General features: G+C 45.7%; 1 protein-coding gene across 1 annotated transcript in view; it reads left to right on the forward strand.

Moving 5' to 3' along the window:
• The window catches only part of LOC121571184 (adhesion G protein-coupled receptor A3-like), a 50,763-nt gene extending 34,736 nt beyond the window's left edge, over positions 1-16,027 (forward strand). Inside the window, exons 4-19 of the mRNA XM_041882535.2 lie at positions 322-393; positions 841-912; positions 1,330-1,490; positions 4,290-4,503; positions 4,922-5,086; positions 5,716-5,917; positions 6,235-6,384; positions 7,465-7,626; positions 7,820-8,023; positions 10,003-10,204; positions 10,642-10,850; positions 11,252-11,376; positions 11,754-11,877; positions 12,630-12,775; positions 13,126-13,221; positions 14,165-16,027. Of these exons, the coding sequence (XP_041738469.2) occupies positions 322-393; positions 841-912; positions 1,330-1,490; positions 4,290-4,503; positions 4,922-5,086; positions 5,716-5,917; positions 6,235-6,384; positions 7,465-7,626; positions 7,820-8,023; positions 10,003-10,204; positions 10,642-10,850; positions 11,252-11,376; positions 11,754-11,877; positions 12,630-12,775; positions 13,126-13,221; positions 14,165-15,659 (3,799 nt within the window). The 3' untranslated portion in view covers positions 15,660-16,027. The remainder of the gene's footprint in view (positions 1-321; positions 394-840; positions 913-1,329; positions 1,491-4,289; positions 4,504-4,921; positions 5,087-5,715; positions 5,918-6,234; positions 6,385-7,464; positions 7,627-7,819; positions 8,024-10,002; positions 10,205-10,641; positions 10,851-11,251; positions 11,377-11,753; positions 11,878-12,629; positions 12,776-13,125; positions 13,222-14,164) is intronic.
• The last annotated feature ends 651 nt before the right edge of the window (positions 16,028-16,678 follow it).

Genomic DNA, 16,678 nt, shown 5'->3' on the forward strand with positions numbered 1-16,678 from the left:
AAATCACCTTGAAAAGTTGTAAAACTGACAAACCTGGATTTTTCAATCCCTGCCTCTGCCCCAACCTGTCTCTGCGAACGACAACACCAGTCTGGGAATTGAGTTGACAGTTTTCCCCACTTTTTGATTTGTTGAGCTACAACGTGGATTTATTCGAATTCGCTGAGTCACCACGTGATGTCAATTGACTCTAGTCGTGAATTTCATGCCGTTTGTACAATTTGTGATGGCCTATTACCTTTCTTAAACTCTGCTGCTGTTTGACTTGAGTAAATCAGGACAGAATATAACCAGAATCTCCATTTGTTTTGCTTTCTACAGAGACCTGTCCAACAACCGCATTGGCTGCCTCAACGTGGACATATTCAAGGGCCTCACAAGTCTGGTTCGACTGTAAGTAGTAGTTATTTTTCCTTTATTACTTTGTTTAAATACGCCAGATCCATAGTGTTATTTTTCTTTGAAAACCATTTGCTTTTTCCCCCTATCCATCCTAAAAATAAGTAATTGACAAGGACATTAATGTGAAAGTGATTTATTTGGCTCCAGCACCCTAATAGTAATTGCCCTGCTCAGAACACCAGAAAATGGTGGCAGCCAGGTGCTGTGATATTAGCATATTACCCAGGGTCCCCCCACGGGTCTCAGTGCCACAGCTGCAACACATTATTCCATGTCCTTTTCCCTACGATGCAAAAGTGAGGATTAAGATATTCCTGGACATATCAGTGGAGTTGCCAATGACAGGTTGTGTTTGGGTCCTGATTGTGTGATGTGACAGATTGGCATACTTGATTGATTTGTTATAGAAGATTGATAGCCTTCGTCTTGTCTTTTCAGAAACCTTTCAGGAAACATGTTTTCATCGCTGGCCCAAGGGACGTTTGACAGCTTGGTGTCATTGAAGACTTTGTAAGAATGCTTTAGAGTTGAGGCACCGCAATGCTATTCCATGACTCTGTGGCAGTGTAGTGGGTTTTCTATTCGGGCTCCTTTAAAGAGGGTAGTAAAATACCCTGTTGTAGAAATGCCTATAGGTGCAATCTGTAACTTTTATTTCTTGGTTCGCAACTCAAGGTACTGCAAACACATTCAGCCAGGAAGCAAAACAAAGAATCAAATGGTTCCATCCACCAAGACCTTAACCCTCAGTTTACAAACAATTGCAGAGGGGTATCATTTTAAAAACAGTTTGACATATTTAGATGTATGAGAAGGAGATATAGATAAGAGGGATACAGCATAGAAAGTTATGGAATGGGGGATCGAACAGGGGACTATCACTTTTGACTGGAAATGAAACTGAAAGTAATGCTCATTTTACCTCAGGGAGTTCCAGACGTCGTACCTGCTGTGCGACTGCAACCTGCTGTGGCTGCTGCACTGGATCAAAGACAACAACGTGGGGGTGAAGGACACCAGCTGCTCATACCCCCGCTCCCTGCAGGGCCAGCTCATCACCTCCACCAAGCCTGAGCTGTTCACCTGTGGTAAGGATACACACACACACACACACACACACACACACACACACACACACACACACACACACACACACACACACACACACACACACACACACACACACACATCTGGTCCTACATCCACTCATCACCTTAAAGCCCTTAAGCTCCACATACATACACACCTAACACACACACACACACACACTCACACCTGTTACTCCCTACACCTTACATCACCTTGTTAAAACCAGAGCTCCTAGTTAGAGACTACCTTTTGATGTGTACACACACATGTTCAAACTCTTGCTCAGTCACGCACAACCACGCCCACACATCTGATCTCCTCACTTCGACCTCACATGAACACACTCTTACATGCCATCAGTCGTTGGCACGCTGTCGTCCAAGACAGATGTACAGTTGAAGTCGGATGTCTACATACACCTTAGCCAAAAACATTTAAACTCAGTTTTTCACAATTCCTGACATTTTAATCCTAGTAAAAATTCCCTGTCTTAGGTCAGTTAGGATCACCACTTTATTTTAAGAATGTGAAATGTCAGAATAATCGTAGAGAGAATGATTTATTTCAGCTCTTATTTCTTTCATCACATTCCCAGTGGGTCAGAAGTTTACATACACTCAATTAGTATTTGGTAGCATTGCCTTTAAATTGTTTAACTTGGGTCAAACGTTTCGAGTAGCCTTCCACAAGCTTCCCACAATAAGTTGGGTGTATTTTGGTCCATTCCTCCTGACAGAGCTGGTGTAACTGAGTCAGGTTTGTAGGCCTCCTTGCTCGCACACACTTTTTCAGTTCTGCCCACACATTTTCTATAGGATTGTGGTCAGGGCTTTGTGATGGCCACTCCAAAACTTTGACTTTGTTATCCTTAAGCCATTTTGCCACAACTTTGGAAGTATGCTTGGGGTCATTGTCCATTTGGAAGACCAATTTGCGACCAAGCTTTACCTTCCTGACTGATGTCTTGAGATGTTGCTTCAATATATCCACATAATTTTCCTTCCTCATGATGACATCTATTTTGTGAAATGCACCAGTCCCTCCTGCAGCAAAGCACCTCCACAGCATGATGCTGCCACCCCCGTGCTTCACGGTTGGGATGGTGTTCTTTGGCTTGCAAGCATCCCCCTTTTTCCTCCAAACATAACGATGGTCATTATGGCCAAACAGTTATATTTTTGTTTCATCAGACCAGAGGACATTTCTCCAAAAAGTACGATCTTTGTCCCCATCTGCAGTTGCAAACCGTAGTCTGACTTTTTTATGGCGGTTTTAGAGCAGTGGCTTCTTCCTTGCTGAGTGGCCTTTCAGGTTATGTCGATATAGGACTCGTTTTACTGTGGATATAGATACTTTTGTACCCGTTTCCTCCAGCATCTTCACACGGTCCTTTGCTGTTGTTCTGGGATTTATTTGCACTTTTCTCACCAAAGTACGTTCATCTCTAGGAGACAGAACGCGTCTCCTTCCTGAGCGGTATGACGGCTGCGTGGTCCCATGGTGTTTATACTTGCGTACTATTGTTTGTACAGATGAACGTGGTACCTTCAGGCGTTTGGAAATTGCTCCCAAGGATGAACCAGACTTGTGGAGGTCTACAATTTGTTTTCTGAGGTCTTGGCTAATTTCTTTTGATTTTCCCATGATGTCAAGCAAAGAGGCACTGAGTTTGAAGGTAGGCTTTGAAATACATCCACAGGTACACCTCCAATTGACTCAAATGGTGTCAATTAGCCTATCAGAAGCTTCTAAAGCCATGACATCATTTTCTGGAATTTTCCAAGCTGTTTAAAGGCACAGTCAACTTAGTGTATGTAAACTTCTGACCCACTGGAATTGTGATACAGTGAATTATAAGTGAAATAATCTGTCTGTAAACAATTGTTGGAAAAATTACTTGTGTCATGCACAAAGTAGATGTCCTAACTGACTTGCCAAAACTAAAGTTTGTTAACAAGAAATGTGTGGAGTGGTTGAAAAACGAGTTTTAATGACTTCAACCTAAGTGTACGTAAACTTCCGACTTTAGCTGTACAGTATAGATGTAAAGATGGACGTACAACCGCTCTATCATTTGGTTCTGCACTCAGAATCAGAATCACATTAATTCGCCAAGTAGGGTACCTTTATACATACTCAGAGAGGTACTTGGTGATATGGTGCTGCTAGTGATCGACTACATTTAGAGACAGAATACAGACAGCGGAGTTTGTTTACATACATTATATATACAACTAGGTAGAGTGAGCATAGAGCTATAAGAGAATAAACAGTATATATACAAATATACTGTATCTAAATGCAGAGAGATGAACTGAGAGAAAATGCAGTATAGTGCAGTTATTTTGTGTTCAGTTCAGAGATGGCTTGATGCGGTGTGCAGCATAGAGGGCATAGTCCTTTAGTTACTGGTGTATTTGGGAATATGAGTTGTCCAATGGCACAAGCGATAAAGGAAGGGCCAGTAGTACGGAGCACTGCAGCGTTTGTTTGTGCTTGCCCTGTCTTATCGGTTTGGCACTCTTCACTGCACGGGTTAGGAAATACGTGGCACATCTTTCACAAGTGGAGACACATGACCGAGTGACAAATAGGACCAACATTTGACTATTGAAGGGATCCCCTGAGGAGAATAATTAATTTGTGAACAAATTACTTGAATTAACCCAATCCTACCCAGACATGCAGCCTAGAGACACACACATACTCGCACATACATACTCATGTGCACACACACACTTGAAAAAAGGTCTACACAAATGCACTAAAATGTAACCCCATTCTCCCCCACCCTCCAGATGCACCCCTGGAACTGCCTTCCTTCCAGCTGACTCCGTCCCAGCGTCAGATCGTGTTCCAGGGCGACAGCCTGCCCTTCCAGTGCCAGGCCTCGTTCGTGGCGGAGGACATGCAGGTTCTGTGGTACCAGGACGGCCGCATGGTGGAGCCCGACGCAGCCCAGGGCATCTTCATCGAGAAGAGCATGGTACAGAACTGCTCCCTCATCGCCAGGTAAGGGGGACGGTACTGTTGGGTGGACGGGCGTACGGGCGGGTGGGTGGATAGATAGAAGACCATGGTAAGGAGAAAGGCACCCTTAGATGAATAGAGTCTGGTTCCTCCCAAGGTTTCTTACTCCAGGGAGTTTTTCCCTCACCACTACTGCTGCTTGGAGGTTAAGGCAAGGTAACTGTCAAGCACTGGATGACGAATGTTATTGTAAAAATGGCTATGTAAATACAATTTGATTGATTGTTTCCACACAGCACAAGTGACCTAACCCTCTTTAAATCAGTGAAGCAATAGGCAGCAAGAGACCAGCTGGGGCACCACTTTTGGACTGGAAATTAATGGTTGAAACAGTCTACTCTCTCTTTCTGTCTTTGGCAGTAATATTTTATTTACTTGTTCCCCTCTGTTCTTCACTCAGTGCGTTGACCATCTCCAACATCCAGCCTGCTTCTACTGGGAACTGGGAGTGTCGTGTGAGGACCAGCCGAGGGAACACCACCCGCACCGTCCACATTGTGGTTCTGGAGAGCTCCGCCAAGTACTGCCCACCCGACAGAGTGTCCAACAACAAGGGAGACTTCAGGTGTGGGGGTGATACTTTCACTATCACATGTTTCACTAGACTAGGTTACTATTAGTCGGTAATCTGTCTGAGAAATGTTTCAGGTAAATGTTTGTAGTTGTATTAATCTATTTTATTAATCTAATATATTAATATATTGTATTAATCTAATATCAATCTATTGTCTTATTTAATCAGGTACTTGTTTAATTTTAATGGACTTTTTGAGGTAAACAAGTTTGTACCAGACAGTTCTTTGTGGAACAAGCTCAGCTCTGTGGCACCACCTAGTGGCTGAATATTAGACTTGTTGTTAGTAGTAATATCTGGGTCGCATTCATTAGGCACCAACCTTACTAACCTGAACTTCCAATAGCTTAATTTGTACACTGTTTTGGCACGGTGTGCACTAATGAATATGACCCAGTTGAGTAACTGTCAAAAGCATATAATCCATTGAGTAAATAAGTAGTACTGGCAGGAACAAAAGCTCTCCACAGTTTTTTAAATGATGATGTTGAGCAGAGTAAACCGCTGATGCGGATGAATAATCACATGTTCCTGGAACACATCATGTGAATCATGCCACCACATTGTGGCAAACCCACCCGCCTAAGACTTCACTCATGCTCTCTCTTTCCCTCTCTCAGATGGCCTCGTACCCTAGCGGGCATCACAGCCTACCTGCTCTGCAACAAGCTGGCGTCGGGCGCGGGAATCTACTCTGGCTCGGTGGGTGAGGAGCGGCGTGCGTGGCGGCGTTGTGACCGTGGGGGCCTGTGGGCCGAGGACGACTACTCCCGCTGCCAGTACCAGAAAGATGTAACCCGTGTCCTCTACATCATCAACCAGGTGACCATGACACTCTGTCTGACCATGTTTGATTTGCTCTCTTTGTCTGTCTGTTTTCTTTCTTCAACTTATTGTATATCTCCCTCCTAATTGTCATTCGTTTTCATATTTTCAGTCTTCCCTCTTCATTTGTTATTTCTCTCTTTCTTTTGCCATTATTTTTGTCCTCCTACACTCAAGTGTTGTTTTGAAGCTTTCACCTTGTGTACAGTCCTTCTAAATCTGTCTGTCTGTCTGTCTGTCTGTCTGTCTGTCTGTCTGTCTGTCTGTCTGTGTCTGTCTGTCTGTCTGTGTGTGTGTGTGTGTGTGTGTTCTAGATGCCTCTGAACATGACCAACGCGGTGATCACGGCCCGCCAGCTGCTCGTCTACACATTTGAGGCCGCCAACTTCTCAGACAAGATGGACGTCATCTTCGTGGCCGAGATGATCGAGAAGTTTGGCAAGTTTGCCGAGAAATACAAGGAGGTGAGTCCCGCTTCAGTCTCCCAGTCCCACATTGTACCTCCTTTATGGATGTATAAGATGTTCATATAAAGACGCAGACACACTCTGAGAGGACAGTAACACCCACGTGCACGACTTCAGGCATAGGTGTAATGAGAGGAAATAGGGTCAGAACCAAAATAAAGGTATAAGTAGAGCTAGGTAGTAGTATTTGTATGTGTATGTTTACTGTGAGTGCAAGTGACAGAGGTGTAAACACACCACACACTGTATGCATCTCCAGCTTACTGCTGATATTTGGACCCTTTATGTTATTATGCTCCTCATAGTTGATACAAAGCAACCCTGTCCTGTTTAAATCCACAGAGGAATCGGAATGAAAGTGAATAAGATAGGATCTGGAATGGGGGATTTTTCCTGTCGAGCTGTGGGGGATTGCAAAGCAAGGCCGGGTCAGGTTTCTTTGTCTGTTGGGTTTCACACCTGGCAGTTTGTGCTCATTGGGGAAGGTTTTGAATGTTGCACCTGGTCAAGAGCCCTGTGCCCTCCATCAGCACTCATGGAGATGATGAGCGCTGAGAGGAACCGAAGGCTCAAATTCGGTTATTTCCACAGTTATTATAATAAAAACAACATTTTGAGTTTGAGCTCATTGGGGAAGGCTTTGAATGTTGTACCTGGTTGAGACCTGTGCCCTCAGTCGGCACTCATGGAGATAGCGCTGAGAGGAACCGAAGGCTCAAATCCGGTTATTTCTACAGTTATTATAATAAAAACAACATTTTGAGTTTGAGCTCATTGGGGAAGGCTTTGTATGTTGCACCTGGTTGAGACCTGTGCACTTCGTCAGCACTCATGGAGATAGCGCTGAACCGAAGGCTCAAATTCAGGTATTTCCACAGTGATGATAATAAAGACGACGTTGAGTGTTAGAAGAAAACAAAGCACTCCATTGTTTCGATTGATATGGCTGGTGTATGCGTGTGCCTGTGTGTGGCCCTGTGTGTATGTGCAGGTAACTGTGTGTCGTTCTGTGGTGTCTTGGTGTGTCTGTTAACCCTGCTCTCTCTCTCTCTCTCTCTCTCTCTCTCTCTGTCTCAGTTGGGGGACGTGATGGTGGACATCTCCAGTAATCTGATGCATGCTGATGAGCGGGTGCTGTGGATGGCTCAGCGCGAGGCCAGGGCCTGCTCCCGCATCGTGGAGTGTCTCCAGAGGATCGCTGTACACCGCCTAGCCAGCGGAACCCAGGCCTACTCCACCGTAAGATCACAGCAAATTATGAGATCATATTACCGAATCCTAAACTGCATCGGGCATAAATGCATTGATGTCATTGGGAGACGGCGTTTGTATGCGTGTTACATTATCGGAATATAAAAGCACATCTGATCTTATTGTTGTTTATTTGACCTTGTGTATTTTTATTTCTCTTATTCCTATAATTCGTTCCCAGAATTCCCATAACATCGCCCTGGAGGCCCACGCCATCAAGGCGAGCAGCTTCAACGGCATGACCTGCACACTGTTCCAGAAGCTGATGCCTGAACGCATGGCTCTCCGAGACCTGGGCCCACGCATAGACCTGGACGGCAACCCTGACCGCCAGCTCAGCTTCAAGTGTAACGTCACCAGCACCCTGTCCAGCCTCGCTCTTAAGGTCAGTATCCAGGAATGCAAAGAGCAAGCAGAAGCGGTCATGGTCATTGAAACAGGTCCCATTAGCCTTAACAATACAGTGGGGAAAAAAAGTATTTAGTCAGCCACCAATTGTGCAAGTTCTCCCACTTAAAAAGATGAGAGAGGCCTGTAATTTTCATCATAGGTACACGTCAACTATGACAGACAAATTGAGGAAAAAAAATCCAGAAAATCACATTGTAGGATTTTTAATGGATTTATTTGCAAATTATGGTGGAAAATAAGTATTTGGTCGCCTACAAACAAGCAAGATTTCTGGCTCTCACAGACCTGTAACTTCTTCTTTAAGAGGCTCCTCTGTCCTCCACTCGTTACCTGTATTAATGGCACCTGTTTGAACTTGTTATCAGTATAAAAGACACCTGTCCACAACCTCAAACAGTCACACTCCAAACTCCACTATGGCCAAGACCAAAGAGCGGTCAAAGGACACCAGAAACAAAATTGTAGACGTGCACCAGGCTGGGAAGACTGAATCTGCAATAGGTAAGCAGCTTGGTTTGAAGAAATCAACTGTGGGAGCAATTATTAGGAAATGGAAGACATACAAGACCACTGATAAACTCCCTCGATCTGGGGCTCCACACAAGATCTCACCCCGTGGGGTCAAAATGATCACAAGAACGGTGAGCAAAAATCCCAGAACCACACAGGGGGACCTAGTGAATGACCTGCAGAGAGCTGGGACCAAAGTAACAAAGCCTACCATCAGTAACACACTACGCCGCCAGGGTCTCAAATCCTGCAGTGCCAGACGTGTCCCCCTGCTTAAGCCAGTACATGTCCAGGCCCATCTGAAGTTTGCTAGAGTGCATTTGGATGATCCAGAAGAGGATTGGGAGAATGTCATATGGTCAGATGAAACCAAAATAGAACTTTTTTGGTAAAAACTCAACTCGTCGTGTTTGGAGGACAAAGAATGCTGAGTTGCATCCAAAGAACACCATACCTACTGTGAAGCATGGGGGGTGGAAACATCATGCTTTGGGGCTGTTTTTCTGCAAAGGGACCAGGACGACTGATCCGTGTAAAGGAAAGAATGAATGGGCCCATGTATCGTGAGATTTTGAGTGAAAACCTCCTTCCATCAGCAAGGGTTTTGAAGATGAAACGTGGCTGGGTCTTTCAGCATGACAATGATCCCAAACACACCGCTCGGGCAACGAAGGAGTGGCTTCGTAAGAAGCATTTCAAGGTCCTGGAGTGGCCTAGCCAGTCTCCAGATCTCAACCCCATAGAAAATCTTTGGAGGGAGTTGAAAGTCCGTGTTGCCCAGCGACAGCCCCAAAACATCACTGCTCTAGAGGAGATCTGCATGGAGGAATGGGCCAAAATACCAGCAACAGTGTGTGAAAACCTTGTGAAGACTTACAGAAAACATTTGACCTGTGTATATAGGGTATATAACAAAGTATTGAGAAACTTTTGTTATTGACCAAATACTTATTTTCCACCATAATTTGCAAATAAATTCATAAAAAATCCTACAATGTGATTTTCCGGAAAAAAACTTCTAATTTTGTCTGTCATAGTTGACGTGTACCTATGATGAAAATTACAGGCCTCTCTCATCTTTTTAAGTGGGAGAACTTGCACAATTGGTGGCTGACTAAATACTTTTTTTCCCCACTGTATGTAGACTGAAAATTATGCATCATTCATTTAAGATATCACCATCATTGCCCCTTCAAATGTTTTCTCAAAACGAGGTGTGTTGTCTTGTGAGGTTCACACATAGCACTAACCTAAGGACAGCTTACCATACAACCATGTATTATCTAACCATGTCTTTTCTAACTAAATGCCAAGTAAACAATGAACTGTAGACTAAAACGTTAACAAGAATCCCACATTATGCTGTACACTCAATCATACTTTTTATCTCTATGGGACTAAATAAAGAATAAATCAAATCAAATAATATTTGTCTCTCCCTAGAACACCATAGTGGAGGCGTCCCTGCAGCTCCCCCCATCTTTGTTCTCTCAGTACCTGGGCCAGGCCGACGACAACGTCTACAAGCTTCACCTGCTGGCCTTCCGCAACGGCAAGCTCTTCCCCTCCACGGGCAACTCCACCCTGCTGGCTGACGGGGGGAAGAGGAGGAATGTGGCCACCCCCGTGCTCCTGGCCAAGATAGGTGAGGCTGACATGGACCCCACTGTACCAGTAGACTATTAGATGGTTTTGTTCAAGATATTGTTGTGACTTGTTTTAAGAGTGAATTTTGCAGTTTGGGCAACATAAATGTAGTTTTAATTAATAGATTATGATTAAAGCTTGCAAAGACTTTTGATTTAGGGATCCATCTGTAATTTGACATTTTATATTGTACGAGAAAGCTTAAAAAGTTGAGTTGTGTGTAGTAAAAATGTGTGAGGACATTTTATTCTCCATCAGTTATGTGTGAAATGGCAATATCTTTTGTCTTACAGTGGATTTTAGAAAATGTAGCTAAAAAAATATCAATAAATACAAGCACCAGAACATGATTTGATCGACAAGACTAACACCTCTCGGTCTCTTTCTCTCTCCTCATCTCTCTCTCTCGCTCTCTTTCCCTCTCTGATTGGTCAGAGGGTTTCCAGCTGCGCGGACTGCGTGTCCCGGTGAACGCCACGCTGCGGAGGTTTGCCCACGGCTCGGACGCCGTGCCCGCCTGTTGGAACTTCAGCCTGCTGGGCGGGCAGGGCGGCTGGCAGAGCGAGGGCTGCCGTCTCCTGCGGCACCACGACAACTTCACCACGCTCTCCTGTGACTCGCTCAGCAACTACGCCGTGCTCATGGTGGGTGGCCAGGGGTTTAATGGCCTTTAAACTCAATGAACAAATGTGACTATGGGTGACAACATAAGGTTGTTTGTTTCCAACATTAGGGCTAATTTCCTCAGTAAATGCAGTACGCTTCTTGTTTTATTTTCTTGCCATGATACTTCTGAGTAGTAGGATACTGATATCGTGACAACCATACTTTTTTTTGAGACATTAGCCTTTTCAAGACAAGAGCTCAACATCTCTTTCAGTTCACACGCTTTATAAACACTACCTGTTTAGTTATGGCTCAACCACATGACAATCTCCTGAGTTGACGAAATTGGCGCGTACCTTTTCTTCAGGGTTAATTTGTTATTGTATGACACATTGTCTAAAGTGATGACATTCTAACATTTGATGTGTGTATCCCACAGGATCTTACTGGAGTGGAGTATTTCTCTCCCAGCATTGAGCCTCTCCACCCAGTCATCTACGCCACAGCTATCGTCCTGCTGCTCTGTCTACTGGCCATCATCATCAGCTACATATACCACCACAGGTAACAGCTCTATCTGCTAGTAGAATCTAAAACAGTTTATACCAAGTGCGTAAGATACCAAGTACACATCTTACTATTAGTACTGTATCTAATACAGTGTATATTACCAAATGGTGGACTGTGACTCGCTTTCAGGTCGCAGCATAAGATTTGAGGCCAGAATGTTTCTTATTGGTTGGGTCACAATGCAAGGAAGTTTGGGAACCAATACTGTCCAGTCTCCACTTATATTTTCACCCCTCCACAAGCACATCTCTACCACTCCAAACCCGTTCAAAATAGCAACAGAATTTGAGTGAATCAAACATACGAATAGACTATATTTTATTCCCTGATATTATTCTCACTATGTTAATTCTATGTGGTTGCGTGTCCAGGTCTGTCCGGATCAGCCGTAAGTTCTGGCACATGCTTGTGAACCTCTGCCTCCACATCTTCCTCACCTGCGGCGTCTTCGTGGTTGGCATCAACCAGACGCGCTACGCCAGCGTGTGCCAAGCTGTGAGTATCCCCCCCTACCCCCCACCATAACCTCCCTGGTGTTCCAGCCTATCTGCCTACCAGGCTGACAGCCAGACTGCCAAACCTGCCTTCCCTTGCTAAAAGCATCTCACAATTATATGGGGATCTCAAGATGTTGTGGAGGAGGTACATTTGGCTGGGTCCCGTTTCTCCACCCTTCTCCCAAAGTGTACACTTGCACACTTGCCGTTTCCATCATTGTGGAAGTGCACACTTTGGGAGAAGGGTGGAGAAACGGGACTCAGTCTTATTTCTCTGAAGCATAGATTTGTACTTCAGCTGAAGGCAGTGTAGCACCCCCTGCTGATCTGCACTGGCTTCTTTCATTTATTCATTGTCCTGAACACAAAGGGCCCGGCTGGTAGAGAACATCTTGGAAAAGAACGGTTTTCCACCTGGAATAAAGGATATCCTACAGCTAGTCTCTACTTTGTCAAGGAATTTTACAAACTGACAATTGGTACAATAACATTTTATGAAGTGAGTTTTCAGAATGCGTAGTATTTTGCTCATAATTGAAGCATCTATGTAGTGCTTATGTAGAATTTATGAGTGCTCTATAAAGCCTTTCTATAGTCCAGGCAATATGTCAACAAATCTTGAACTTTTTCATAAAATCATGAAACTTATTACACTCATACCGTTTTTGCGCACTGAACATTTTCAGAATGAAGTTGTTTGTTTAAAGTGGGATCTTGATCGTGACTGAGCTTGGTGGTGATTTCTTTCAGGTGGGCATCGTTCTGCACTACTCGACCCTGGCCACAGCTCTGTGGGTGGGCGTGACGGCACGGAACATCTACAAGCAGGTGACCCGCAAGGCCAAGCGCTACGAAGAGCTGGACGAGCCCCCGCCCCCTCCACGACCCATGCTGAGGTAAAATACTACAGTTTCCACAATGCACAGTTATGAAAAGGCTTGGTCATTATAGCGAGTCAGACTAACTGTTTAGTGTGTGGACGATGATCAGTTGAAATGCTGTACAATCACATTTTGCATTTCTCTCCCTTTACAAGGAGCTGCTAATACTATTATGTTATTAGGTTTCTCTTATTTCAGTGACTTGTGGAGACAGAGGTTGGTTAGTGTTGTGTTGGTCTAATGCCCACCACATGGTGTCAGTATAGAGGCCTGAATCACACATACCACCTCTGCAACCAGCTCACCACCAATTTGATCCCAAGCAGGTCCTACTCAGTTCTTTTCCCACTACCTTTTCCTACCAGGTTCTACCTAATAGGTGGAGGGATACCGATCATCGTCTGTGGCATAACCGCAGCCGCCAACATCAAGAACTACGGTAGCCAAACCAACGCACCATAGTAAGTAGTGCCAGTTTACTGTCACATTGTATGGAAACCAATTAGTTCTTATACTACAGTGTGTGTTTATGGAAATTATGTTATGTTTTATATCGACAGAAGGCTTTGTGTATATATAAAACTAGATCCAAGAGAAATCGCTTTTTGTTATCGACTGGCCAGAATGCGTGTGCGTGGCTTTATGTAAATAACAAATATTTAGGGGGGGTAGGAAAAGTTCTGAGTCCCTGTGAAGTTCTGAGAGCCCGATTGGGTAGCGCTATTTATAGCGTGTCTCGGCACCTCACGTCTGCTGCCATTTTCCTAGTCTGTCTATCTATCTCTTTCTTCTCTTTTTCCCTCTCTCTGTTCTTGTGTTCTCTCTTCTCTCTTTCTGTCTCTCTCTCGCTCTTTCTTTCCCTCTCTCTATTTCTCTCCCTCTTTCTTTCTCTCTCTCTTTATGGTGGCAGCTGTTTGGGTTGTAATTTGGAAATCTGGTCCTGTATCTGTCTGAAGTCTTTGGAGTTTAATTAATTTGCAGCTACTGAGACGAATGGAATCCGCCCTGTGGAATGTTCCGGAACAGATACTCTGAGAATGGGAAAAGCAGGATGTTTAAAACAAAGAGACTCAATGCGTGCATGTGTGTTTTTACCTGATTTAATGAGATAAGAGTTGAGTCAAACATGAAACGACGTTGAAGTTGTTATCATTTTGAAAAGGTTTGTGGACCACTTGAATGGCTGACACTTGACTCATCCAGTGACTCATCGGGCAAAGATTTGTCATGTCATACGTGTCTTATGGCTTCATTGCCAACGTATGTTTTTGCTGAAGGCAGCTGATATATCGACACATCTGCATAATACATTTGTGTGTATGATATTGTGCGTGTGTACTACATTTACATAAATATTGACTGTATGTTTGTACTGATGCCTTACCCTTCTGTGTCTCTCCTCAGTTGCTGGATGGCGTGGGAGCCCAGCCTGGGGGCCTTCTACGGCCCCGTCGGCTTCATTGTCTTCGTGGACTGCATGTACTTCCTTAGCATCCTCCTCCAGCTGCGACGCCACCCCGAGCGCCGCTATGAACTCAAGGAACCCGCCGAGGAGCAACAGCGGCTGGCGGTAGCGGGCAGCGATGCCGGAGACGTCCCGGCCGCCCTCCTCCACCTCCAGCCCCACGACGCCTCGTCCTCCACGGTGTCGGCTCCCCATGCCATGTCCCTGTCAGCACTGGAGAACGAGCATACGTTCGCGCTGCAGCTCCTGGGAGTGGCCGCGGCTCTGGGGCTCTACGCAGCACTGTGGGTGTTTGGCGCCATGGCCGTGTCCCAGGAGAGGCCGGCTGACCTGGTGTTCTCCTGCCTGTTTGGCATGGTGGCGCTGGCTCTGGGTGGCTTTTTGATCGCGCATCACTGCGTCAACCGCCAGGACATGAGGCGCCACTGGGCCCAGGCCTGTTGCCCCGAGAGACGGGCCTACTCTGCGCAGGAGGACGCCCTGCTGCCGCTGCCGGGGGCGTCCACGGCGTCCGCGGCTGGGTCGGTTGGTGGGGGCAATGGCGATGCGGCCAAGTGCGCCCACAGCAGCGCAGAGTCATCCTGCACCAATAAGAGTGGCCCCAGTGTGCGAAACTCCACCCAGGGAAGTAAACTGACCAATCTGCATGCAGAGGCAGCGCAGAACAAATCCTTGCCCCTACTACCCCTGCCCGCCAATGGGGCAGCCTTGCTGGACAACAGCCTGACAGAGCACTCGGTGGACAACGAGATCAAGATGCACGTGGCGCCCGTGGAGGTGCAGTTCCGGCCTGTCAACAACAACAACAATCCCGCCGCCAACGGACACGCGGGCCGGCATCACAAGAACAGGGCGCGGGCCCACCGGGCCAGCCGACTCACGGTGCTGCGTGAGTACGCATATGACGTACCCACCAGCGTGGATGGCAGCTTGCAGAGCGCCCCCCACAGGCGGCATCGCCACGAACACCACGACAGTCAGCAGGCGCGGTGCAGCCGACGGGCAGCCTACATGGCTTACAGGGAGCGCCACCAGAGCCAGATGCAACAGGACAGCAGCGACGCCAGCACGTCCCTGCCCCGACGCTCGCGCTACGCTGACAAGGGAGGGGGCAGCACTAGCGCCCTGGGCAACGGGGCTATCGGAGTAGTTGGAAGTGGAAGTGTAGGAATAACAGTAGGAACCGGTGGAGAAGGAGGAGAAGGTGAGGGGGTTGGGACTTCTGCTTCCGTTACGAGTAAAGACAGTAGTAGCATAAAGCAGCCCAATAACACAGAACTGGTGGATGGCCAGCCCAAGTCGTACGGGCTCAACCTGGCTACACAAAACGGCACGCTCAAAAACAATGGGCAGATCGTGCCCATAATCAATACAGAGAGCTCGGGCTCGGCCAACATAAAAACTGGCCTATGGAAACACGAAACTACCGTGTAGCGAATGTTTTCTGCACCAAAGACTGCATGTCATGTGCTCTCTCCCTTCAACTGTGAAATATATGTTTCTATTATTGTTATTTTTTTAGATTGTACAATGTTTTAAAAAAATTGTTCTTGAAAAAAATATATCTTAAAAATAGTCACACTATTTTGAGTTTGTGAAAGTGTGTGTTTTGGATGCCACTGGTCTGTCTCTGTAGTAGACATTTTGTAAATGGTCTATTTGTATATCATTTAATCCTAATTAAATGGTTTTGGACGTGAAACTGCATGTTCTGTGTCGTTGCCCTGTGCATATCCACTGGGCTGGTTCTTTTTTATTTTCTAGTTTTTTTCAGTGTAATAAACCAAACGTTTCTAATTCCATTCACCTAATTGAAAGTTTCTCATTCCCCTATTCTCGTCTAACCTTGACTGACATATTTCGAGAGGAGTGCAAAGGTGACTCCAAGCGTCTTGGTTTTCAAAAGATCTCTCGCTGTTGGTAGCTACCTTCACAAGCTCGTAATTGGGTTTTTGGTGAACTGTGTCCTCTTCTTTTTAGATGCTCTCCTGGAGAGTCCATGCTTTAATTGTGGTTGAGGTCTTGGTCTGGATCTAATTTATAATAATAATAATAATAATATGCCATTTAGCAGACGCTTTTATCCAAAGCGACTTACAGTCATGCGTGCATACATTTTTGTGTATGGGTGGTCCCGGGGATCGAACCCACTACCTTGGCGTTACAAGCGCCGTGCTCTACCAGCTGAGCTACAGAGGACCACTGGTAACGCCACTGGTAACGCCTGTGGTAATTGACAGCTGACTCTCACGGCGGAGTCCGTGTCACTGTTGGCAATGAGAGGAGGGGATAATTAATGCAGACCTCTCTCTCTAGCAGACCATCAGCGCTATTCACAGCTGTAAATCCCTGTTAGGAAAGAGTGAGGAGGGGACAGGAGCATGATTCGACAACTGACCAGTACCTTTGCAACACAACGTGTTGGAGAGAGACGGATTGCCGTCCTTTAGTCT

Source organism: Coregonus clupeaformis, chromosome 8 (assembly GCF_020615455.1).
Source record: "Coregonus clupeaformis isolate EN_2021a chromosome 8, ASM2061545v1, whole genome shotgun sequence".
In the NCBI taxonomy this organism is placed as follows: Eukaryota; Metazoa; Chordata; class Actinopteri; order Salmoniformes; family Salmonidae; genus Coregonus; species Coregonus clupeaformis.